Genomic DNA, 26,997 nt, shown 5'->3' with positions numbered 1-26,997 from the left:
TAACATTTCTTAAGTGTTTTATTGCTACAAACTGGTACATCTTATCACAAAAAGCTACAAGGCATTATAAACACATACTCTATTATACAGAGTGCAATGCAGTTCCCCAAACAGCCACACTCAACAGCACAATTTTTGAAGTTACTCATTCTGTACTAAGAGGTAAATATTATAAGCTTACACGATAAAGCTTTTAATGTATTTACCCCAGAGACCCACCTTTCTTTTCAACTGATTAGACCAAAAATTATTATTATATCCAACTTTCAATACACACACCAAAAAAATAGGATGCTTAAAAAAATATACAACACAATGTTCTGATCAGCTTTAATAGTCAGTTTTCTATAAAAAGCTCAACTAAAATAGTCTTAATTTCATTTTAAACAAAATCAGAAACACAGAGGAATTATATAAACAAGTTCTCCATGGAATGGAATGCATGCAAATGGTGGGGAATCTCCAACTTCATTTGAGACTATTAAAAAGTCTCAGCCACTTTAGAGCAGAAATAAAAAGCTGGCTTGTCCCCCCCAATGTATTTTTATTTTCTTGCACTTAGTTATCTTCAGTGTGGTCTAAAGTGAAGTCAGTTTGTTCTTCAGTTTCTTCCTCCTCTTCTTCCTCCTCTTCCTCACCCTCAGCTGGCTCATCAGCTTTGTCCTCTTCCTCTGTCTGCTGCTCTTGAGCCTGATCATTAATTTCAAAAGGATTTTCACCCTGAAGCAGAAGGTTGAAAACAAACACTTTGATATTTATTTCAAGCACAAAATAAAATAATACTCTTTTTCAGTGAATGAAAGGGGCAGCCACTAAGAAATGCTACAGTATTTTATACAGGTTTTTAATAGTTGGGGTTTTTAGCAAGAAAATCAAGAGGTTTGATTTAAAATTAGCAATACCACATTTTTAGGCACATAGGAAACTGGGATCCCAATAAAATCTTTTAATACAAGTAGAAATGGCATTGAGAAAAAGCCAAAGTATGCCACACACAAACTTCAGTTTAACTTCCACTTTCAGAAATTAAAATTACATGGTTAAGTTTCAAAATGCTTTTACTAAGAACTACAGCTGCTACCTTCTTCTCCCCAATTACAACCAAATTGGAACTGAACAGTTTTGTTCTGCTTTGCCTTATGTACAGTCTCTATTCACTCTGAATAATTCTATCAAAAAAGACAAACTCTTCAGTAAATGAAACCTAGAAATAATTACATTGAGTAGCCTGAACTTTATTCCATTGTTGATCTACAAAGATTATCAAATAGTTTTCTCAGTACCTCAAATACACTGGCATTCTAGATTCACATTTTCTTCATTTCATTCAGTACAAGACATACCTCAGCTTTCACTTGTTTCAGATGTTTAAGAACTATGAATAATCGATAAACAATGAAGAATAACAATAAAAAGCATTAGGAGTTTCTTGGTTAAAGTTCATTTCATATTCAAACATGACAGAGCAAGTCTGATCTTAACATACGACAGCAACCACTAATTGCACCAAGACTAGGATTTTAAGAGTATCATTTAGAAGATACAAAAGAAAATTTGGGGCTAGGTCCCTTGTCCTTTTTTTTTTTTTCACTTCAGTTACATTTTTAAGGCAGAATCTTTCAGGTGGCCACTGAAAAATTAAAAAAACTATAAAAATATTCAGCAAATGCCACTAAACAAAAGCTTGGTTTCAGTGTTATTCTAAAAATCAAGACAAATCCTAAATTCAGATTCAAATTCAGATTTAACCCAATGAAAGCAGAATTCTTTGAGACCATGTTATTCCAAGTCCCTGGATAATTCTATGCACGCACTTTATAATGGCCAGATAGAGTATTCAGATAGTAATGTCTGTTAAGCCCAATCCACTCGTAGCATAAACAAAGACATAGCTTCCACATATAAATGGTAACATTTAAACTTCAATAAGGTACCATTTAAACTTCAAGATACTAAGTTTGGCTTTTTTGAAATTAGATTCTCATACATAATGGTCAAGTACATAGAAAGCTGTATCAGATATCAGAATTTACCTGAGCCCTACAGAAAAACAACAAACCAAACCCTCAGGTAAAGCTCACACCACTTTTAGATGATCCACTACTACTGACAAGCACCATCAGGCTATGGAACACCAAGGGGTATTTCACTACTTCAGGTAACAGTGCCCAACACTGAAATACCAAAAATACTGGCTCAGGACATTGTTTCATGAAAAAAAAAAACCATACAGCAAAGCACGTCCCCAAATGAATTTAATTCCAACATCTATGGAAAGCATTGTGAAACAAAAAGACTGAGGATCCAAACCTTAATTCAATTAGGATTAGTGTAACTCTCCAGAATTGCATTCATCTACCTTCCTTTTTGGACAAAAGCTAAATTACTGAGTTAAGAATACTTCACCTAGTTAGCTTCAAATACATGTTTACCGGGAGACCTTACAGAGAGAAAAAAGGTGTATTAAGAGTTTCATATGTCCTAACAGAGAGCATTGCTTCTTCAAAAAAGAAAAAAGGTGGCCTTTCTCTGTAAATGACTCACAAGGATAGTGGAAGCCCTTTAAAAGGTCTGATACAAAAGTAAAGATTTAAATCCTCTTATGTCTAGGCTAGGCATAATGACAAATTGTAGCTAAAGAATGCACTCTGAAAGGACTACTTCCTCACTCCTGCAGACAACTTCTGACTGTCCCTGTCTATTGGGGACAAGCTACAGAAAACTGTTACACTTCCTTCCTGCGGAGACTGTAAGTTGCTGCTGGCTAGCCTAGCAGAACTGGATTTAGCACACTACTTCTGGCTGAACAGATCTCTACACAATAGTAACGACAACAAAGTTGCCTTCTCCAACTGTTTTTTTAGAGAAAAATGCACTTTTCGAGTTCTCAAGCTAAGGAAAAAGTTACTGCCATCAAGGGGAAGATCCTAATGACTACACTCTTTTCCAGTGATGCAGCATTAAAGGCATCCAGCACAGCATGCAGAGCCAATTCTAATGCTAGTTGATTTTGACAGTCACACTGGTCCCAGATAGCTTAAAAAAAAAAAAAGGCACAAAAAACCCCCAGAAAACAAGAACACAGGCACAGTACTGAACTGCTGCAGAAAGACTTTATGATGCATTGAAAGTACAAAATACACCAGTAAGTAGTTTAGTCCCAAGAGATGTATTTTGGGGGTTTCTTGTCTCTAGCATATTTAAATTGCACAGAAAGTTTAAGACTATGAACTAGCATCTACAACCAAAGCTTTGGGATTCCCATGTCCCCAGAAACCAATCTATTTACAAGAGGTCTCTCCAACCTGATCCAAAAAGATACCGAAGTCTGCCCACCTAACCAGTAAACTTTAAAATGCCTTCACTGTGATCAAACAGTCCTGGGACATAGTGATAAAAAATGTCAAACTCTATGATGGTTCTCTTGTGTAACATCCAAGCAGTTTTTAATCATAGACATCATTCTGTCTAGGAAATTCTAAATGGGCCAAAATTAGATAGTCATGACTTCACCAAGCGATAACTTTTTGCCTGGAGAAACAAGATGGTCTTTTTTTCCTCCTTATTATAAAGGGACTTACTACACATTCACAAACTTTTAAGAGGATTGTTTCAGAGTGGCCAGAAAGTGGGTCATGGCGGATTTCTCCTCTTCACATTATGGATGCAGAAGAATAAGGAGAAGTGAAAATCTTTAAAAAAGCACACAAAGAGTATATTGGAAGCATAAAGGGGTACCACACAAAAACAGCACCAGGGAAACAGGGCTCTTCAAAAGGTTGCCCAAGGTAAAAAACAATCCTTTCAAGGTTCTTTGATTAAACTATCTATGATGAAAATATCAAACAAGAAATTAAAAAGTTCCTTGCACGTAAACGACAAGATGCACACAATACACTGTTAAACTAAGCACTGAATTGGACTTTCAAATACAGGAATTGAAAAAAATCATGTAATAGATAGTGCAAAAGATGGCCACCAGAACCAATAGGATCATAAAGATCTCATGCAAGTTTTGACTGCTGGAAACCTCAGTGCTGGTACAGTAGTTTTCTGGAAACTGAATATATTGACAAATTTCCAACAAGGCAGACACCAGCACCAAAGCAGCAGCACAGAGAACAGAAGAAGCATTAGAAGACATGTTAGAAAACTGAGGAAGGTAAAACTTGCAAGACTGTCTTCACAAGGAGACCACTGACATTTTCAGAATGGCTGCCACTGGTATTTTCTGGGATGGGTTGAATACACTTTCACCAGGACCTGCTCAGTGAGATGTATCTGGCTTCTGGTTATGCAAATCCCTTTCATCCTTATCCAAATGTATAATCAACCGCAGAGTGCAGTTTTATTATACAGTATGTGATGGAGCAGAGCACACACGCGTTTGGAGCCTGCCATCTTCCAGGAAATCCTTGTTAACCGCTGAAAACAGTTTGTTTTAGATGTAGGGCAGACTGTATGTGGAAACACTTCTCCCCACCCTCCAACCAAAAAAGCCCAAAACTCAAACAAAACCAAACAAAAATCCCCAAACTCAACATTCTTTTGCAAAGTGTTGTTTACTCTGCATATGCAGTGCGGAGGGAGAAAATTCAGAGCGGGCAAGACCTGCAAAGCTGCCTAGTTTTGTATCAAGTGGCAAAAGCAGCTCATTAGTATCACAGATGCCTTTGACAAAAGTAGAACAAAATTTCAGGTCAGCAACTCCTGAGGTTTATGTATCCCTATTGATACATTTTAATATTAGCAGAAAAGATAAAAGATTTTTTTCTTTCTTATTACACAGCTTAGTTTCTCTGTGCATATTGGGAAGTTTGTTCTTTTAATGTGTGCCCTGGAAGAGGTACATATCTCAAATAAAGTTGAATTAGGAAAAGCTCATTTTCTGTTGAGACTAGTACTTCCTGCTGGAATTACACCCTGCTGAGACTAGTAATCATCCAACTCTTTACCACAACTAGTATCTGAGACCCACATTGCCCCGTTGTGGTTTCCTGTGAAAAATTCTGTTTAGGTAATTTTGATTGCCCCCTGTCGACCTGATGAACGGCAAATTTCCATTCTCCCTTCTTCCAGTCTCCCACTAGGGGGCTGTATGGGACAACACATGCCAGGCACAAGGAACACCAGAAAAGGTGGCTGGAAATACAGACAGATATTCCAGGCTCTGGTATTTGGACATTTGCAACCTCATAACAGATACAGAACAGTTGTCTGAAAATGATTCACATGCTCATCCCTACATCATTTTGCAGCACACAGCTAATCTGACATTTTAAATCACAATTAACTTGGGCACTGGCTCATACCTTGCCATATTTACTCAAGAAAGTATTGCTTTGTCTTAAAGAGTCTATTGTTTGGCACAGGCAAAATCATAAAACAGTTAAAAGTAATACCAGAAACAGCTAACAACAGTACTACAGAAAGAGTCATTTAGCAAAGTGGCCCAGTAGAAAAAACCCTGTATTTTGCTAAAATGAATTTACCTGTTTCTCAGGCCACGTATCTGCAACACAAGCTGCCAGGCCTTTTGAATTCTCTGATCTCATCAACTACTGTTGTAAGCTTTCATTTTTGTATGCTGCCATCAACCCTAGAAATTCTATGGAATAAAAAGTAGCTGAGTCGTGTGCGTTATACTTCAGTACAAAGCCACATGATGGAACTCTTGCTTCTAAATGTAAAGACGGACTCAATTGTAAAGTCATTTGTGCTCTACAGTTAGCATTATGAATAAAGACACTGCTGATGCTTTCCTAAAGGTTGACTTTCCTTTCTAGGAGCATCTAATTAAAAATTAAAATACAAATAAGTGCTAAATAACAACCAAAAGCTGGTAAATCTGAAGGTGGTAATTTTTGCTGCAAATAAATTTATCCAAGACAATGATTTTAGACCAGCAGAGTACATTAAAAGCATAAGCAATCTGTGAGCTACCTAACAGACAGAGTACAGAGGTTAAACTCCATCAATGTGGAGAAAACGGTGGCATAGCAAACATTACAAATTACTTTCTTTCCATTTGCATCTTACCTTCACATACAGCTCATATCGTGCCTTGACTATAGGATTATTCAATATACTGGTGGCAGTGAGAACACTCTCCCTTTTTATTTGTTCTCTGTAGGCCTAGGAAACAAATTTCACAGTGAATAATTATCACATACCTCTTACAATTGCCACATAAATTTGAATTCACGGTCAGTTTCTATAAGTAAAATAATGAACATATTGCAGCATGATCCGTTTGTTCTTAGCACTTAAGGCCAAATTACATAATAAGTTCAATTAAGTTTAGTAGTGTTTATAGTTTGTTGCTTTAGCTTGACCAAAATATATTCTCATATCTTGATAAATAATGAACTGCAACCAGAGTTATCTGTTCTCATCTACAGACAACACACAGGCTTTTCCATCATGGCCTAGCATACTGTTAAAGACGACCCTGCTCATTTGCAGGGTCCCTTCCAACCCAACACGTTCTATGATACTCCACAATCACAGAAACTCATATATAAACAAAACATTACTTTGGCAATCTTGCTTACTATGATGCTCATGCTTCTCTTTCAACCCTTCTACCAGTCTTAAAAGTATATCATTATAAATTATAACAGCAACAAATACCACACTACTGCTAGTTCTAACCTGGTCTCGCTTTTCTTCAAATTAAAAAGATAACAGACAAGAAAAAAAGAGGCACCATGTTTGTCATCTTGCTAGAAACACATGTATTATGTTTTGCAATTTGAATAATTTTTCCAACAGTTAAGCTCAGTAAAACAAATTCCCATAAAATAAAAAAGTCATTCCTAGTAACTTTTCCATGACTTGCTACTGTCAGCTCTTAAGCACACCAACATTTCATTAACCAAGGGATCCTAAGCACTGGCTACTTCATGAGATCTCATGCTTACAAAGTGAAAAAAGGACATTCCAGCTTTCAAGAGGATAAGTCACATCAGCGAGAACTTAGAAATTACTTGTACCAAGAACCAAACACTTTTCACCTACTATTAGATTATGCTAGCCCTTTTGTTCTTAATAATGTCATATCTTACTTGTTTTCCTTTTATGTGATCAGGAGATTTTAAGTGTTGCTGAACAGAACTGTGCAATGCAGGAACATACACACTGCAAGCACTGCAGTGAACAGTCTCAACTTTCATCATATGGTCATCAGCAGTAACCCCTGCCAAAGAAGATGCAACAGATCATTAACACAAAATGTGTTACTCTAGGCAAGTGGAAAAGTGGATTATTTATTTTATATTCAAAAATTAGAGCTCTCAGTTGTTAAACATGTGAAACTGAACCACAGGGGCTCCCTAAGGGCAATATTGAAGGAGGAAGTTTTTCACTCAAATTCTCCAACTCCACTTCTCCACAGACTATACATGAGATCCAGGATATGTACAGAAAGGCCATCTATTTAAAATCAACAATTATCCTTAACAATACACATTTTGATATAACAAACAAACAAAGCTTGACCAAAGCAGTTGCATTTACTTTACCTCTTATAAGAACAACTAATTTATTTCCTTGCCTTTACTTTACCTCTTATAAGAACAACTAATTTATTTCCTTGCCTCCCTTCACCATCAGGAAGAAGTACATGAACCCAATTCCTCTTGCACTTTTACATATTAGCTTGCTAATAAAACAAACATTCTCTTCACAAAGGCAAACAGGCCCTCCAGTACTCAAGGAAAGTACACAAGAAGAATCTGTGAGATTGTTAAGATGCTGGCTATATCCATTTTAAAATAGCCTTTAGTATTTAAATTTAAATTAAAGTAGCATTCAAATAAAGTTATTACTTAAAATAACAGTACTCAAAAGATGTCTCCTCTGGCTCTAGCACATATTTTCAAATCCCTCAAGAAAAGAACAGGGTGGGAGAATATGGCACAGCAAGGTGGGCACGCATGAAATGCTCCAGAAAACTGTCTGTACAGCAGCCAATGGGAAAAATACTCAGGCTGAGACGCATCTTGGGTAGCCAAGAAAGCGCTCAAACTTTTGTCACTGTCCCTCAAAACCACAGCAACTCTCCTATTTACATTATCCAAACCCTTGCCATCCTATTTGACCATTACCACCTTACTGCTTTATTACACTCTTTCAACCTACCTGCAACCACCTGTTGCGACTCGTCTTGCCTTATACTGAATAAGACTGTGGCAAAGCCCACATAATTATGTTTGTCAAGTACCTAACACAATGTTATCACACCTTCTGACAAGGCTACCTGGATAGCAAACATAAATAAGGTTTGCTATCTCCTGCTGTGCTTACATTCCACATTGTGTCAGAAATGAAGAAAGGTATCCCAACCAGGTACAGAAAAGGTGGGAAAACTGACTATTTTAATCCATTTTATTAAATTTGAAGACGAATGAAAGGATAAAAAGACAAGGAGAGCCCCACAGTATGCATTTGCACATAAAGCACATCGCTCACCTTCCATTATATCTTTTTCAGCAGCCTGAGCATTTTCCGTTTGGTTACTTGTCTGCTGCTTACGCATAGCTGTCTTCTTGAATTTATTCACCATACACTCCTGCAGAGGATCACAAGAAGAAACTGTAAGACATCTGATCTACAACTGTCTATATTCCAATAGGAATTCAGAAGAGCTCTAGAACAAACAGTGATTAATTGCTGTCATTTCTTAAGGCACTACTTTCACTTTTTACTGTAAAAGTAACAGTATTTCATGGACTCTGAACTCGCCTCAACTTTTAGTAATATGTGCTGCGACAAGAGTCATCTGCAAAAGGAGTAACAATGATAAGTTAAGCATATTTTGGAAATACATGGTAAATTGTAACTATATTCTCATACAGAAGTATTATATAGATCAAAAACAGCTGTCTTACATGAAGAAATTCCATCACTACTTTGTCAAATTTGGTTTGCTTCTGGATATGATCCAGTGTCTCCTGGTGAGCTGCACTCTCCAGATGTGCCTCAATTTCTTTTTCTTCAAACGTTCGAAACTTGCAAAATGAGCAAGTAAATGCCATTCTATTAAGAGAAATACATTAAATATTACTATTAAAAGTAAAACTCATCAAGACTACGTGGACTTGACACTTTTTTCAGTGAAAAAGAAAAGAAAAAATCTTGTATTTTTCCATTATAAAGGATAAGTGCTATAAGAATCAAATATAAATCAGGCCAGCGCCAGAGCAATTAATTATCTATGCAGAAGATAAAAACTCCTGAAATCAGAAGCCAGGCATTTAAAAGCCACATTATTCTGTGAGTCTGTCTATCACAGCTCTCTAGTTCATGTCACCTTTTGTAATACTTCTCACAGGCAAAGAATCATAGTCCAGTCAGGCCATGGTTTCCTAATTACAAGTAGTAAGAAGAATTCATTTAAAGCTCATTTTCCATACAAAAACTATATAATCTTTATAAAAAAATAAAACCTCCTCAGTACAATGAGGAAAAGACAGTAATGTTATGAGATATACAGCACTGACGTGGAACATTTTGTACAGTGCAGCCCACTGGGTTGAGGCAAAATTAAGAAAAGTTACAAAACTACGTACTTATTTTTGCCACAAAACAGTTGACCATATATACATATATATATTTATACAAACATATAAAACCAGAATAAAGTCAACTTCTGACAGCTTCTTAAGTCAGCATGAACAAATACTTCAAAAGGAATACCATTCTAAGCTACTTCTCAAGTGTGCACTTCTGAGGGAGAAGGAGTGAGTAAATTGTGCATTTTCTGATACAACAGTGGTCCCATGAAATGAATTTGGGTGCCAGGTTTTGGCTTGAGGGTTTTTTTTCCTTATTTGGGTTAGATTTTTCGTTTTGTTGGGGAGTGGGGGAAGCTAGGGGGTGGAAGGAGGTGAGGTTTTTTTTCCTCGTTTCTTTGTTGCATTTTATTTTCCTAAATCAGTCCAAAAGGGCTTTCAGGAAAGAATATGAGGCATAATGGAGACGTAAAACACTGCACACGACATAGAAGTTACAGCACAAACCTGTATCCATCACCATATTTTTCACTGTTTTTTTCCCTTCTACGCCTTTGCTTCTCTCTTCTGGCCTCGATTCGCCGCTTTTCTTCTTCCTCACTTTTAACTTCTCCTCCTTTGCCATCTTAACATGCAATACAAAGATTAATAAACAAACCCAAACCAAATAAACAACAACAGTAGAAGTATCTGTCTACCTTGTCTCCTCCACAAACACCTCAAAATGCAGAGAAAGACTATATACTGACATGGTTCAATGGTTCACTTAAATGTCCTGAAATTTCGCTGTGTTTTCCTCCTCTAAAGACAACCAAATTAAACATTTGCTTTCAGCAATGTCCACTTAGTAGCTAAGGGTTTACATTCTAGGTTACAGTCATAAAAGCAAGGAAATTCAGAGTTAGAACAAACCCTTCCTTGTTGTGCCTAGTTATTAGAGGCCTCTTCAAGTGACTAGGAAAGGGTGACTGCTGGAACACAGGGAGAAACACATTGTTTAAAACTCTCCCATGTTTTGAGAGAACCATTGCTACAATCCCCTTACATAAAAAGAAACTATATAACAGACTCTTCTGCCGAGAAGGCAGTTTACAAAACCAAAACCAAAAGTTCTCATAAAGGAGAAAAGACAGTGTGTCTCCAACATACAGTACCAAAAATGAACTCTAACAACTTTATTACTTTTCCCCACTAGACTTCACTTATTTCACAGAAAAACATTCCAAAGATTTTCAGCTAAAGAAACAAATCAGTTAATGAGGCAGGGCGGGATAGACAAGGACAGACAGACTCACCACACAACAAAAAACCCAACCAAACCTTCAGAGAACCTGATTAAATTACCACCTGGCATGTAAGTGTGAACAAATAAATGAATAGAAATTAGTTTTGCAACATTAAAGACTTCCAAGGACACTGACTGTCTGCATAAGTGCACTTATGTTTGCCTTTCCTATGTCTGCTTTAAAACTCCATGGACAAATGGAAACAGTATTATTTGGTGAGTAGGTTTAGAGCAAGAAAAAGAGGAACACTTTGCTCTCTTTTGCAGTTCAACCTTAGAACAGAGGTCAGCCTCCAGGAAATCTACCTCCATTCAACCAGCAACAGAAAGGAAAATACAGCAGCATAATGCAGAAAACACCAAGACTTGCAAAACACACTGTGGCTGTACAAGTGTCACTGAGTACTGAAAACATTTTCACTGACTAACAGCTTACACTTCACTCCTGATTATCCCAAGGTTTTTCATTCTGTAGTGAAGAGTTTCAAAATGTACTGTAATCCAGAGAGGGCAAAAACTCCATCCATAAAATTAAAAATTCAAATTGAAAACAACAAACAACCACCTACTCAATTCCCATACTGATCTCAGGATTTAAATTTCACTTCATGCCCTACCACCAACCCTGGAAATGTGCAAATGGTCACTTCTTTTACTGCTGTAAAAATCATCTGGTATGACATTCTGTGGAGTGAAATGGCCTCTATCTTCTCCCTCAAACTTCCAAATTCAAGTGCTTGTCCTGTTAGAAGCTGAGGAATGAATGGAAGCCTGAATCTACATATAAACTAAGATTCCCACTTTCTGAAACTTTGCTTATGCAAAGTTTTAAAAAGAAAGAAAACCTGCACAATTTAAAAATAAACTAAAAAATATTTACTATTATTTCAAGAAAAGAAACACTCATCACCTGGCTGCAAATTTCCAGCACTCTTTACTACCAGATTAGACTGCATATGCAATGGGACAGCATACACAAGGAAAAGGAGACTAAAAAGAGTTTCAGCCTTAACACTGGATTTCTTTATGTATGTGTCTGAAATTACCACAGTTAATATACACTTTAACTGATTTTATGTAAACTAATAATAAACCTGTTTCATTAAGACTGTACATGAAACAGATCCCGCATTCTTAACAGCAGCTCTCTGAGTTAACTGAATCCACTTTTATAAAAGTGACTCACCTAGGGTTTAAGGGTGAGGTTGATCAGCTAGTGGGATAAATAATAGGATATGGGTGAGGAACCAGTGGGATTAACAACATTCAAGCAACAGAATGGTAGTTAAGTATAAGACCATTTACATTAGTTTCACAAAAATTAAAACAAGTCAAACAACAACATACAGAGATGATCAGAGAGCATAAACAGTAAGCATGAGAAAAACCAAGGGATGGATGGATGATAGAAACAATCATCTTTCCCACAGCCTAAATTTATAAATGCTTAAAAAACAAACAGAAATAGTCATGCTACTGAATAACTATAAGAGATCATACATACAGGCTTACTATATCTATTCAAAGACTTACAAATACTATACCTACAATACCTTACCTGACAAAGTAAACTGACTTACCTCCAAAAGTCTGATATCCAAGATCATAAGCATCTCTTGTAAAGTCTTCATATATAACGACTGCACCACTTGTATCAACTTCAATTTCCTAATAAAGTCAAATCCATAAATTGAAAAAAACCAAAACAAAAACACCCCCCAAAACAATGTCACTCTAAATCCAGAAAGGCAGCATAAATTACTTAATTTTCAATGATCTGTTACTTGCTATTTCTATCAAACATGGCAACGAAAGAAAGTGAATTGAGTATCTTCTTGGACTCGGTGAACAAAAACTTCTAGCTCTGCATTTCTCCTTAATGCCTTATAGCCTTAGTGAATTCGTTTCACAGTCAAAATTGTCTTCTACATAAATATTCTGACTTCCAATCCAGACTTCTACTTAGTTGAGAATGTGTTAATACCTCACTCAGAAAGAAGGAAAAAACCATTCCAGTATTTCAACATTAAACCAGGAGATATATATCTGTATACACACACATACACATGCTTAGCTTTCTAATACATTCTTATACAGTGTTGCAACTGTAGTGGAGACTAACCTTTGTACCCTGTCAGAGAACAACTTTTAACACTGGTTCTTCTTTTATTTACCCTCTCTCCTTGATGTGTCTTATGTCTTATCCATTCCTCCTCACTTCTGTTTAGCAATCTCCTTTGTATTTAATTTCTCAACCCACCCAGGCAGATCATAGGTGTATGAGTTCAAGCTGTCTACCTGTGGCAACCTGAGAAGTATTCAAATGAGAGCTTCTCTGTGCATTATGAGAATAGGGAGGGTCTAAAAATACTTTAAAATTTATTTTCCAGGCTACCTGCACTAGCTGTATCTTGTCACTTGAAATCAGTAAGGCTTTCAGACTGGCATCAAAATAAGACAACTTTAGACAAAGTGAAGAAAAAAAATGTGTTTAGAAAAGCTTATATAATTTAATGTTCAACTTCATAACTCTAGCTTAGCAATTATTTGCCTTAAGGCATACTATGCAAAGTTCTCAAAGGATCACAAACATTTTTCAATTCTGAGAATCTTTACCTCTATAGTAGAATCCTGGAAAGACGTCTTCATGTCTATTAACAGAAAATGAGAAAGAATTCAAAAGCGCTGTCACTGCCAATTCATTTTAAGACAATAAGATATTTAGGAAAAAACCATAATCCTTGTTATGCAGGTAGGATGGTCTACATTTACAATTTATCATAGTTTAATAATACTACTAAACGTAAAATCAATTATCCTTAGAAATATAAATTAAACACTTTTAGAAGCAGTCACCTATATTTAACTCCAAAAAAGAAAATCAAGACTGAAAGGACAATATAATTTTGAGATATATTTTCATACATACATTGTATACCAATTGCATCATATCTTCTGTTAGTTGCCACCTACTTTTTAGTTTTCAACTACATGAGGCTTAGGGCATCTTTCAGTTTAAGTTTCAGAAACTGTGTTAAACCACTCAACAGTTTCTTCCCCCTAATCTCAGAGCCTGCATTCTAGAAGGTGCTATCTGTTCTACTTCTTAAAGTAACTTCAATATTATGTAGTATATTGGTCCTTGGATTGTGGAAATCAGTGAAGGGGATCAGATAATAAACTAGAAGTGTTCTGTCTGAACACATCTTAGAAAAGGAGAATGTACAAAAGTACTGGAAGAACTCAGATGCATATTCTACATTTAATCATAACAAAACTAATAAGACCACCAATAACATTACCTATTCAAAAGGCAGAGAAATGTGTTCTATACACCCAGTGCCTGAAATCTGTACAGTATTCTTGAAGTTACAGTTAAGGGAACAGTTTTGTAATAAACAGTAATAGATCCAGAACTACAAAATCAAAAATAAAATTTACACATGGAAGTTTCTGCCAAGTCTGTGCATTTACCTTGCCAGCTGTGAGCTACAGTAACTTTAAGCTATTTTCAGATGTGATTTGAAACCAAGCTATATAAAACACTGTAGATCCAAATTACTAGGAAATTACAAGCACAAAAAACTAAAATCTGACTGCTGTACGCACGGATCATATTTAATACTCGAGTTTACATTCCCTCAAAGCAAGTAATTTATTCGAACCTCATTAGTGACTTTTTTCTCCAACTCTGCCTGCAGTATCAAAGTTATTAGAGTTGTAGGACATCTTTATGGAAGAAACCAAGCATCACTAATACAATTTGAAATTTATATTTACAGTTTGTCTATCACATTTAAGAGTTCTTCTTGTCATTACAGCATTTCATTTGCAAGTGGGAGCAAACTCTTTCTGCCTTTCATAAATTATTCTATAACAATGTTCAGTGTTTTCTCAGTTTGCCTCCCTTTCCCCCTCCTCTTGACCCACGCCTCACATCTTTATTGCAGCTGATGCACTACTTTTAATATCCAAAGAATTTGGACAGTGGCGCCCAGGCTCATGCAAGAGCACATTTTAATATCTGTCGGGCATTGTCACTTAAGACAACCTGAAATTTCAGAGACCTGAAATTATTTTCAGTGGTGAAAATTTGCCTCCAGGAAGTATCATTATGAAGTCTCAATGAGACAGTCTTCAACAGTACATATCTGAACACATCAAAATATTCAATGTCATTCAGCAAATTACTGTTGCAGTAGAAAAGTTAGATGAGTATATTCACAGAATCTGTTGTGGACTACTTTAAAGGTGGAAAATAAAGAATTACAAAACAGCACATACAGCCCTCTTTCTGAATATTAAAGCTAAGTCATTTCTAATGAATAAAAACATTAGTAATCTAAATTTAAGAATTCTGGCACTTATTACTTACTAGGCGATTTTTTCTGGCTCAGCTTCAAAATAGGTTTTGTCATTTTGGGTTTCTTGATGAAAGTCCCACCAGGTTTGTTATACGGCTGTGGTATCATTTTTCTTTTTATTCCTCTTGCAGCAACTGCTGCAGGACTGGGTTTGTTATGATAGTCAACGACAATCCCAGGTCTGTGCATTCCTCCAAAGTCTCCCATATGCTGAAAATTTGCAAAATCAAGAGGAAGGTATTAGTATATGAAATCAACATAAATAAAGCAACTACTTGGTACAACACAACTGTGAATGTAAGTAAAATCTGCATTCTACAGCAAAATGCAGGAGAAACTTAGGCTCCTGGTCTGATGTTCTGTTGTGCAATGGCTTTGTGGGTGTTTGTCCAGTAGAACGAATATGTCTGTATAAACTGCGTTTCTGCTTATTCAGAACCATTGTCCAGGCAATGAACATATCTATCCAAGTTCATATCTCTGCCTACTATCTTGGCTACTCTCTTCAGATTCTCTAGATGATGAAAGACCTCTCTCTGGAAAAAAACAGAGCTAAACGACTCAGTTTTCAACACTAAAAAGGAAAAAAAAGCTTCTTTGCTTTGCATCTTATGCCAAATGATATATCAGTTATTTGAAAACTGAGTAAAGAAGCTTGTACAGTGTGGAAAAGAGATCAACTGAAAGAAGATCATTCTTTCTTTTACTTATCTTTCCACTGAATTCAATAAAATCAAAATTTTTAAGTTGGGTCTGGAGAGAGTGATACAAAAACATGGCACCAATAGGAATGAAAATTCAGCTGAAAGACTAAACCTTTCTAATATTTCTAAAATTATGTACACTCATTTGTGGACACTTGTACATGAAAGTTACCTCTCTGAAGACATGGAATAAATGAGTAATCTGAAGAGGGAAATTTTAAAAAGTGCTAACATATTTCTTAATATTAACTCAATTATTTGATTAATAAAGGACAACAGAAGAAAGCCCACTGACTGGATGGGTGACTTGGATAAGCAGAAATATTTGTATTTCCATGAGAAGATAATTAATATTACACTGTCAAAAGAACATTAAAAATAACTTCAAAATACTTGTGAAAAGTATGACTTTTTTAAAGCAAATTTTAAATGACAGACAGAATGTACCAAAGCCAGCACTTTTCTTTATCAGAAGTCCATGCACAAGATCTCCATGTTAACTTATTTAGTTGAGATAGCTATAAACTACCTAGCATGTACATTTACACTGGTCACATCAATTTGACATGAAGTACGCACTTGGATCATTTCAAGTTCAGGTTTTTTTTTAAACAGACAATCTACCTATTAAAGGTGCAATGCATTTTACATATGGTAAGTAGTTTAGCCCTCACATTTTCCTTTATTACATAAAAGACTAAAAGGATAAATTTCAAAAGCAAAGTAAAAAAGAACTCAGTTGTAACTGCACAAAGCTTTCGGATCTAAATGAATTCTGAAAGGATGGAACTGAGGCTTAAGAACATAACACTTTCAGCGTCACAAGTAGAGAAACAAAGATTAGAATCTATTTCTCATACCATGCTACATGCTACCTAACAGCCATGTGCAAATCTGAGCTAAAATTTGAATATGGCAACTACAGTACTCAAGGATGCTGCAAAGTAGACGTTCTGGAACAAAACCACCACGCAAATAGGCATTTAAAAGACCCAGTAAAAAAACAATCTTCCTCTAAGCTTCAAACTACAATAAGTTGTATGGTTTAAAATCAAAGAATCACTTCCCAAAGAAATATAGCACGCTTAGAAATTTTAAAAGATAAGTTACACCTACAGGCACAGGCAGAAAAGTGTTCACTGAACTCTTCGTACTTTAAAAAACAGCCAGAACTGGTATTATAAAACCAAGACAAAGGGACACCATCAACTTAAAGTTAGTACTTCTGTCAGGTTGGTGAGTTTTTTTATTCTCTTCTGTTGTGTTTTTTTCCCCCCAACTCACTTAACATCAAGCATTACTTCTTCAAACTGCGATCCACTGTTTTGCATACAGTTAATCATGCTGTTCCTTGGACACAGTTTTTACATCCTACACTGGAACGGAATCCACTGAAAAGGAGTTATAACATAAATCTTCAAATCAAATTAATACAAGTAATAGGACTAGGCACACTATGTGGAGACTGATTTCAATTCTGTGAAAGGACCTGATTTCAAATTGATGATGTCCCTTTAACCATGCTTTAATTTTGAGAAAGAATCACTGTAAAACTGCTAACCACTCACCTTTGCCATTTTCTCCCCATCACCCTTCCAATATACAAGTCAGAGCAAGAGTTAAGTTTAAAAGAAGACTTGATGTTTAATAAAACATGTATTCAACACACTAAAGTATTAGCTAAACTTTGGCCTTTACAGAAAACAAAAACTACCCTAGCATTCACAACCTGGGTTTTATTTTTTGCTTATACATTGCACCTTTAACCTACTCAAAACTTCAAAAGACTTTGAATTCAACTTTTACAATATTCGAGAATTTCCCCACCAGCATCAGAGATGCTAGTGTTTACAAGGAAAAATGAAAGTCCTTTTAATCCCTTTTAGACCAAACCTACTACTTTTATCTTCACCTTTCAAGCAAAAGGAGAGATTTAACAAACCTTATCAACTAGTCTTCTAGAAAGAGCGACTGGGTTCTACTTGAAGACAGCTTCAAAGGGACAAACAACATTGTCAACCATGATAGTTTGCTTGGACAAAACCTCCACACTGTACTGAACAGTGCATTCATTTTAAAGCAGTGGTCTTGAAAGGGTTTAAAAGAGTGTCTAGTGAAAAGAATCTGAAAAGATTCTGTACTTACTCCTCGGCCTCGGCCTCTGCCTGTTGATGGTCCTCCAAAAGCATCATAGTTTCTGCTTCCAAATCCACTTTCAGGATAAGCAGGCGTTCCTCTCCCCCGAGAGCCTACAGGTGCAGGCTTCATATGGGGTGAAGAAAAACTGCTGTAGGAAGAGTAACTCTCTCTTCCTCTGTCCTCCATAAACCCAGGCCTCAATTTTGAACGGGAGTAAGGTGCTTCCCAGCTAGACCCGCCCTGGTTTCTACCTCCGAAAGAGTCAAGGCTATTCCGGTAGGAGTTGTCAAATCGACCACCATAACTACCTCCGAAGCGGCTTTGTTCGGGTTCATTATAACCATAGCCAGATCTGTACAGATCTCGCCCACCCAGAGAAGACCCGGAGTCGTAAGACTCATAAGGTCCAAACCTGGAAAAGTTGCACAGTGAGGAGAAAAAAAAGTAAGCTTACTAATGTTACACATTACAAAAGACAAGTTATCAGTTGACATTTATCAACTAAAATCAATTTATTACTATACTGGTCCGTACAGTCGTGTTATTGTTTAATCTTGATTAGGGCTGGGCAATTCACACTATGACCAGACAGAAAGCTATCTGAGCCATTTTTGCTACAAACAATTCTAAAGTTCAGTATACCTGAACTTTGTTTACTTAAAATTTTCAGCAACATGTATTTACTAAAACATTATTAGAGCCCAGCCCTAGTCTCACAAAAATAATCACCTGCAGACATTCATAGGCTAGTCAAACTCTCCTTTCTTCGAAATCATACCCTCACAGTCTAACAGTTAAACAGCAGTTAAAAGGCGGCTAAGTTCTGAACTGAGAAAAAAAAAAAATCTTTTTTTTTTTTTAAGTGGTACAGTTGTGAGTCTTAAGTACCCCACAGTTCTCATTTTAAAGGAAAAATACACGTGCTCTTCCATTCACATTTGTAGGTTTTGGAAATTTTCTTTCCTGTAAAATTCAGTCTCCCAGTCAAAAGAGTTCACGGTCTTCAGTATATCCAGCTTTCACTTGCAGACCATTAAGTCTAGCAACTCAGGATTTTCGAAGTCTACCCAGTGCATGCACAGTGGACACAAACAGTCCTTGGAATTTTAGAGTAAAGTAACAAGGAGCTGAAATCTTTAGTTATGCCTGGGGTGAGAGCAGTGTCAGGCTCGAAATCATCAATATTTGTAACCACTTGGAAGGGAAACACATTAGTGTTCCTGCTGGGTTATAACAGGGTGATTCAGAAGGCTCTGGGAAAGACAATCCCTTGACTGATACAATGTAAACTAGGAGAGACTCAACTTATTAACTGTATCTATAGTAAACTGAATGCCTTAATTTTAAAATATGTTAGTCTCAGAAGACCCAAAGCTACACAGAAAATGACACTAGAAGACGACCATGCACAATAGTAACATAACATGGCAAGAGACATTTTGGTGTTCAAGTAGTCATTGGACCTCAATCATATGCAGATTACTATATGGTAGGTACAACTCATTCCTGAATCTGCTCAGAATTTTCAGTCAGCCTCAACGTTCATTATTGAACAAATTATACTTAACTAAAATGTTTAACAGAACCAAGAAGCAAAACACAATACTTCTCCAGCCTCCCTGTTTTAGTACTGTCCTTTTCCAGTGGCACCACAGTGACTACAGACAAGAATCATACAGTAGTCTGGCTACAGCCAGATAAAAATTCAAGGGCGCTCACAAGAAAACCATTGTATTATCTAAGTTTTCTTTTCACTCTATCCCCTCCAAGATCGGATCACTACTCTGAAAAGCATGCTTCTTTGAATACAATATTAAGACCTAAATCAAATCAGCTGCTCCCTACTGTTTTTATCTGAAAGAGCAACAGTAATAGAATCCTAGCATGAAATACACAACTTTAAGACCACTGCATCAGAATTTTTAGTTTTAGACCAATCCATCTTAAAAAGCAGCCCAGAACATGCACACAGTTTCGAGTGTAATCAGTACCTGCCAATGAAATAATCTGGACATGACTTTCAGATTCAATACCAAGATCATTTGAGCACTCCACATTCAAACCAAAGAACACATACCCTAAATGTTCCTTGAAAACGGAATGTTGATAGATTCAGTCTAAGGCACTAAACCAGTCAGGTCTAGTCTGCTATGTCAAATATGGTATGACAGGCCAATCAGCTACAAGTTGCTAGTCATTATTGAAAAACAGAACTTTTGCTATTTTCATTCAAAGACGCATTGTTTCACTGTCAAACTTTTCCACAAAAATGCTGATTATTACCAGAATCCAGCTCTTACAGTCTAGTATTTGCCAGTATTTATCAGACGTGAAGACTCAGAACGGAAGTGTTTGTACAAAATCGTAACAACATGCCTCAGGAACACTTAAGTTAGAAGACAGAATGATTTTAACCTAAATTGGATTTGATCAATTCTTGGGACAACTGAAGGATTATTTTACCTGTTACCACCACCACCACCTCCTCCGCCTCCACCTCCATGACTCTCCATCCCATAGGATTGGTTAAGGTAAGAGTCCATGGATCGTGGGCCACCATAGCCTCCATGCCCATAATCACGGTCCATGTCTAAAAAAAGAGCAGAAAAATGTTTATAAAGAAAGCAAGTGAGAAGCCTCATTAAGTAATCTAGTTTAAATTCTTAAGTAAAAGGTTTACTCTTTGCCATGGTGCTTACAAACAAAATACAAAATTGCCAATTGCAAAACAATTTTGACACTGTGCTTAGAGAAGCCATGTGTCTTTGTTATCATCTGAGCACGTCACAATTGGAATCAAGTTCGTATTTTTTTCCCAGTAGCGAGTAACTCAGGATTATTGTTCCATCAGCTGGAATCAACACAAGTTAAATTAAGAGAATTAAATGGAGACACCTGATGTAGAATATGACAGAAGTTTGTGGAGAATTAAGACCGCTTATGCCCCTTTAAAAATACACCCAACTCACAGGCATCTGTTTTCTCTATCCAAGGCCATAGAAAACCTTCACTCACACTGACAGAGACCTTGGGTCAAGGTTACAAGCTGTCTTGCTGCAGTGCAGACTCTGTATATAGGTTACAGTCAAACAAATTAATTTTCTCCCAACTTATTCCTCAGCACTGGAAGTCCTATGTAAAAGTAAAACTCATAAATTCAAAGCACTAAAACAGTGTCACAAATCTGCATAATAAGTATGATCCGCTGTCTTTCTGGAACATACACAATTTGCGCTTCACTAGCATTCCACAGGCCAAAACTGTTTCCCAGTACCAACCAACACTAACTTTTGGATAATACAAAGAAAACCGGGCAAGTCAAGACTCACACAAAAAGCAACACAGAGAAGGAAAATGGAATGAACACAGAAAAGACAAAAAATAAATTTACTCTGACAAGAGAGAGTATTTTGTACATTTCTCCACATGTAAAACACTGACTTTTCCAGGACAATTAGCTCACCTGAAGTCATACGAAATTGTCATATTGAAAGAAACACAGTAATTCTGTGTGCATATCATTTCATGAAAGTAACTGTAGTGCTGAAAATACCTATATAAACTATATCCCATTTGTACCTGCTTTTTATTAGCACCATGTCACTCTAACTTACTTTCTCATGTCTGTCAACAAAAATTCTGCACATGGTATTGAGCTGACTGTATCACTTTTACACAGATATTATTAGCATACCTGAATAAAGACTCCAACAAATAAAGACCTCCTGTTGATTTTTTTTATTCTAATGATCATAGGTACTTTATAAAAAATTAAAAGATGATACTTCTGGAAAAAAAAACAACTTTAAACATGGAAGTCACACTGCACCTTTTTATATGCTTTATAAAGATTCAAAAATCAAAGCACAAAAAAAGCTTTTCAAAATAGTAATCACGTAGCACAACACATCATCAACTTGAACTGCAAAAAGAAATGGCTGAGGCTTCTAATAAAAGCAACTTATGTTCCTCTCTGGCATGACTGAATGATCTGCCACCTAATCCAGTACAATACACTCAAGACCATATACATAAAGATGCAGGCCAGCAAAAAGAGGAAGGCAGTCAACAAAACAAACTCAGATTCCCAGAAATTAAGTTTAGATGATCCCATGGTCAATCTCAGATTCAGGCTGTTAGTATTTTTAATACAGTATAACTAATCACTGACACTCTGAAAACTGATATACCTGACCTGAAAGCACCCAATAATTTATCTCAGCTTCACCTGCTCCCTATTAGCAGCAGGCCCTAAGAGGGCACAAAACCAATGAGGCTGAGTTGCAGAGGTGAATCTAATCATCCAGCAAGGAAGAACACAACATTCTGTCAAGATCCCTCCCATCGCAATGCAATTCTACTAGAGTGTAGTAAAGTAGGGACCTGTGTTGTCCATACGTCAGAAGTTCTGTATTGGAAAAACACAAAAACATTCACAGGCAAAGAACTCTTCCAAAAAACGGTTCAAAGCATAGTTTTGAAATAAATTTTTAGTCTAAAATGTTTAGCATCAAAGCAAATACTTAAATCCATTCTACAGTCACTTCTGACACCCACATAAGCTCAACACTCTCCTTACTCGTCCACAGTCCATGTTATATAACAGCAGCAGTCTTGCTATAGAGCTATGCCAGTCCCTAAATCCTCAAATCACTGCCTTTAGGACATCACCACCTCCTCCCTAACAGCGAACAACTTTCTCATCCTTTCCAGACTCAGTGCACTGCATTTACCTACATTATAATACATTCATATTTGAAAATGGTTAACAGGGATACAAAAGTACAAACGCGAAGAGAAATAATCACTTGAATGATTGACTGTAAGAAACTGGAGGTAGCAAATGAAACTTACAAGTAACAAGCTAAAGAGTTAATTAGATCCTTTTTCACAACACATATTTACAAGTACTGGAACTGAGTAACAAGAAGTTACTAAAAATTTATATAGATTTAACACAGAAATTGGATAAAACAACTGACAAGAAATTCAAAGTATGTCAAACACAAACACTATGTCTCTAGCTCAGAAAGTCGCCAAGCTGCAAACCAGTGAAGGCATAAAAACATCCTAAAGGAGTACTTGTACCACTTGTTCCACACCCCCAAACACAGTGACATACGGGATATTCGTGAGGTGGGACAGACACATCTTTGACCTGATGTAATGAAGGTGACCTTGTGATCTCTTTCTGACTATTTCATGCACTATTCCACACTGCTGAGCAGTTAACCTATCATTCCAACCAGAAGCCTCCTGGTTCAGCCATCCTGTCATCTGCAAACTTCACCAAAGATTTCTAGATTTTATACTTCATGTCCAGAGCCTGACAAAGATACTGCATTCAAATTAACAAGCACAGTATTTCTTCAGGTATTAAACTTTTCTTTACTTTGAAAGTCTGTTCTCCAGATAGGCTTTACCCTAAAAAGGGAGAAAACATACAAGATGACAGTAAATATTCACTTAGATGAACCAAAGTTAAAAGGACTTTAATTTTTGAATATAGTAACTAAATAATAATCAGTCACCACCAGCAGAGATATGCAACAGTTCCCTGTCCATGTAAATTATTCAGACTAAATGTGAAATTGCTTCACATGCTAAGAGAACATGTGTTTAAGCACTAAAGAAAAAAGTTCATTTTATTTTAAATAGTAACTGTTTATCAAAGAAATTGTTGAAGAAATATTATATCTGTGTATCTATGAATAAAAAATATGAAAAAACAGTGGTCCATATTTGCTTCTAAAGTTTAAAAATAGAGTGAATCTCTGAACTGATGAAGGCACTGTCAAAGTATCTTAAACAAAGAATTTATTAAAGGACTAAATTGGGTCTTGGTATCTGCAACCTCTTGTATAAATACAGTGCAGATGAATGAAGTGTTGAACTGAAGTACAGAAATAGAACTTGCAAGAAGAACTATTTAGTTTTTAGTTTCTATATAATACTTAAAAGTCTACTGATATAGACAAGAGAGAAGAGTTATGTCAAAGGTGAAAAAATATTACCTCTAAAAAAAAAAAGAATGGGACACTAAAAGACAAGTTTAATTTACAAATAGATGTTAATGTACAATAATTTACAATAAGATGTTAATGTACAAGTATTCCTTCAGATTAATTAAAAAAAAAGCCATATCTGGTGGAGAAATCATTTAAAATAGCTGTGAAATAAATCTCAATAGCCAATAAAGAAAAATCAAAATTTCCTTATAAAAAGAAGTAAGAAGTTTAAGACATAGTAGATAACACTCAGAATCTCTTGGCACAACGACTCTATTTAAAAAAAAGGTTAAGATCAGAGAAAATTGAAATCATATTTACAGTAAAAAGAGAGGATATCATTTTCAACAGTGTTCTCCATGTGAAATATATGAAAAGGCTAGGAAAATGAGAAAGGAGAAAGATCTTTCAGCAATAAATAATAAATTTAAGAAGCTAAATTTCACTATATTTTAAATTCATAATCCACAATGACTGCAACAACCTTAAGGATCCACTGTGCAATAGGAAGCAGTATTTTTTCCAGGCACATTACATTTTCATAACACTGTGTCTATATTAGGATCACAATCTTCTCATTAGGCCATTTCCCCTTCCAGATTAGAAGGACAGTAGTTGCAGTAACTAAAATATTAACATGAATAGTTAATATTTCTGTTAATAATATTTACAGAATTTATACTGCAGAGCATGTCAACCCTGTCTCAGAGTTGTCAGCAAGGGACAACAGTGAAATTACAGAAGTCATCAGACATCCAACTAAAAGTGCTTCTCACTGGCTAAAAGTTTCCAACAGTAGGAACCTTGCCAAAAGCTCAAATGAAAACTGGACAAAGATGAGAATTCCCAACATCCATCCTATGTTGCCACTACTGGACCCCCACAAAACAGCCTTCAGCTCCCTGTGCAGAACTGGGGTAAGACTCTTTTTGCATGCCTTGCTCATGTACACACAGTGCATAAACAGTCATTGTAAAAGCCTCAAACCACATACATCATAATTAAAATTTTTTAATAAATACAAATAATAGCTTAATTATCATAATGAAAACTCATATTACAGAGGTACATAAAAGGAACATGCTAACTGTACAACACACATTTGATTAGTTACTTTCCATAGGATGAGCCTGGATTCACTTTAATACTACTGTCACTAGATCTCAGAAAAGCAGGTTCTGATTAACGGTTACAGTGAATATTCCAATAAGACATTTAAGCTGCCACTTAATAATAACTTTTTATAATAAAAATCAGAAGGACATTCAATTAAGAATCAATATAGAAAATTAAAAAACAGGGCCATAGATTTAATTTATTTATTTTACTATAATGAAAGATAAATGCAAAATAATATCATTGGGGGAAAAAAAAGTTAAGACTCAAGAAATGTATCACAAAAATGATTATACTGCAATCAAAGATGCCTCTGTAATCCGATGAGTTATTTCCATCCAACAGCCAGCAAGAGCATCAAGAGATCCAACAGCAAGCGCTTATTTGCCGGCATCTGTAAATGAAGCTTGGGTACAGTTTACAGTAAAGGTTTTATATTAACATCCTTTTAGTACTTGATTGCATGCTAGCAAGAGATGTCAAATCATTTCTTGAGTCTTACTAAACTCACAAACTTAATCATCTTACAAAAATAAGTGCATTCCTTTTTGTTTTATCTGTTTGGTACTTTTGACAGTGCAAAAACAAGAGCTAGCTTTTGGTGTTTCACATTTACTTTATATGCTTCCTATATTCCTTCCCAAACTGTTAGTTAAGGTAAACTTTATGAAAAAAAGTAAATAAATAAAACTCAAGTAGTTACAGGTTCTGGGGGTTTTTCCATGTTTGTATAAAAGAAGGGGAATATCCTTCCTTTTCAACAGAAGTAGTAAGAATCAAATACAGTACTTTGTAAGAAAATAGTTATGCAAAAAAGGCATCATCATAAGAAAAGTCTGTATTTCCCCCCCCCACCCCCATCCCCATTCCTTGATCTCACAATTTTGATTTGGAACGTGCAGGAGTTCATGTTGACATGCCCAAGATGAAAATCGAGTCTCACTCCCAGACAGTTATAACTCCTCCAGAAAACAACATGTGCACTTAAACCATGTTATGCACTTCTAACAACCCGTTTGCTTTTCGTTTTTGTCAACACTGACTGTTCAGCCCCAACTCTTTTTACAGGTTAGACGTATTTATAGCTCATACCTGAGACTGACCCACTGGGCATGTTCACACCACAATGCATGGGGGTATCTGGGAATCTCCAATCTCTGTCTTCAGCTGGAGAGGATGGGTCAGTGAGAATGACTTAGTGCTTAGCAAGAGCTGGAGGGGAGAGACAGGGAGCCGCAACAAGAGGCGGCTCTCTCTCCTGTCGGATCTCCAGGCTCCTGACACGACCCCCTCACAGAGCTCGCCCCGAGCTCCCCCGGCTCTGCCCGCGCCCCCCGCCCGCCGCCACCGCCCCCTCGCCCCCCGCTCTCCCCGCGCCCCAGGGCGCCTCGCCCCGCGGGGCACCGCCCCCGCCCGCGCCCCCCGCCGCCCGCGCCCCTCCCCGGGAGGGCCCTCCTCCCGCGCAGCCCTCCCGCCGCCGGCCGCCGCCGCAGCTTCCCCCAGCCCGGCAGTGGCGGCGCGGAGGAGGACGAGGAGGTGGGTGAGGGGAGCTCCGTCCTGCGCGTAACAAAGCGGCCGCTGCCATTTTTGAGCCGCGGCCGGGCCCCGCAGCGGCAGCAGCGGCGGCGGCCAGGCCCTGCCCTTGCAGCGGGGGCGCGCCCTCACCTTCCCCGTAGTCCATGGCGGCGGCGGCGGCGGCGGCGGCGGCGGCGAGCGCTGCTCCCGCGGCTCCGGCGGCTCCAATGGCGCCTTCCACCACAACGCGGCGAGGCGGACCCGGCGCGCGGCACGCACGGCCACGGCGTGCGCCGATTGGCCCGGCTATGCGTCACGTGAGCAGGGGCCCGGGACGGCCGCGTACAGCGC

At 37.2% G+C, this 26,997-nt stretch overlaps 1 protein-coding gene across 3 annotated transcripts; it reads right to left on the bottom strand.

Moving 5' to 3' along the window:
• ZNF326 (zinc finger protein 326) lies at positions 1-26,845 on the bottom strand. Of its 3 annotated transcripts, XR_001873255.1 has the most exons (14): positions 26,797-26,845; positions 26,224-26,298; positions 20,471-20,597; positions 18,014-18,419; positions 15,176-15,374; positions 13,417-13,451; positions 12,381-12,468; positions 10,023-10,140; positions 8,892-9,039; positions 8,473-8,572; positions 7,068-7,198; positions 6,040-6,135; positions 5,493-5,608; positions 610-720 (listed from the first exon to the last, which is right to left on the bottom strand). XR_001873255.1 is itself a non-coding variant. In XM_017805593.1 (13 exons), exons 1-13 carry the CDS (start codon positions 26,810-26,812, stop codon positions 559-561), a joined length of 1,701 nt encoding a protein of 566 aa, XP_017661082.1. In that variant the 5' UTR covers positions 26,813-26,844; the 3' UTR covers positions 1-558. The 3 variants fall into 3 exon arrangements, 2 of the variants coding, with proteins under 2 accessions (XP_017661082.1, XP_017661083.1); XM_017805593.1 differs by lacking the exon at positions 5,493-5,608 and having other exon boundaries at positions 1-720; positions 26,797-26,844; XM_017805594.1 differs by lacking the exons at positions 5,493-5,608; positions 26,224-26,298 and having other exon boundaries at positions 1-720; positions 26,797-26,827.
• Positions 26,846-26,997: the final 152 nt, after the last annotated feature.

Source organism: Lepidothrix coronata, unplaced genomic scaffold (genome assembly GCF_001604755.1).
Source record: "Lepidothrix coronata isolate B3197 unplaced genomic scaffold, Lepidothrix_coronata-1.0 Scaffold12, whole genome shotgun sequence".
In the NCBI taxonomy this organism is placed as follows: domain Eukaryota; kingdom Metazoa; phylum Chordata; class Aves; order Passeriformes; family Pipridae; genus Lepidothrix; species Lepidothrix coronata.
Note: the sequence above shows the minus strand (reverse complement) of the source record. Positions and strands in the feature narration are given on the sequence as shown.

Coding starts and splice junctions, on each gene's coding strand:
- ZNF326 (XM_017805593.1), bottom strand. Junction 13,452..15,175: donor GAGCCAGAAAAAATCGCCTA/GTAAGTAATAAG, acceptor TTCTGTTAATAG/ACATGAAGACGTCTTTCCAG. Junction 8,573..8,891: donor TAGTGATGGAATTTCTTCAT/GTAAGACAGCTG, acceptor GATCCTCTGCAG/GAGTGTATGGTGAATAAATT.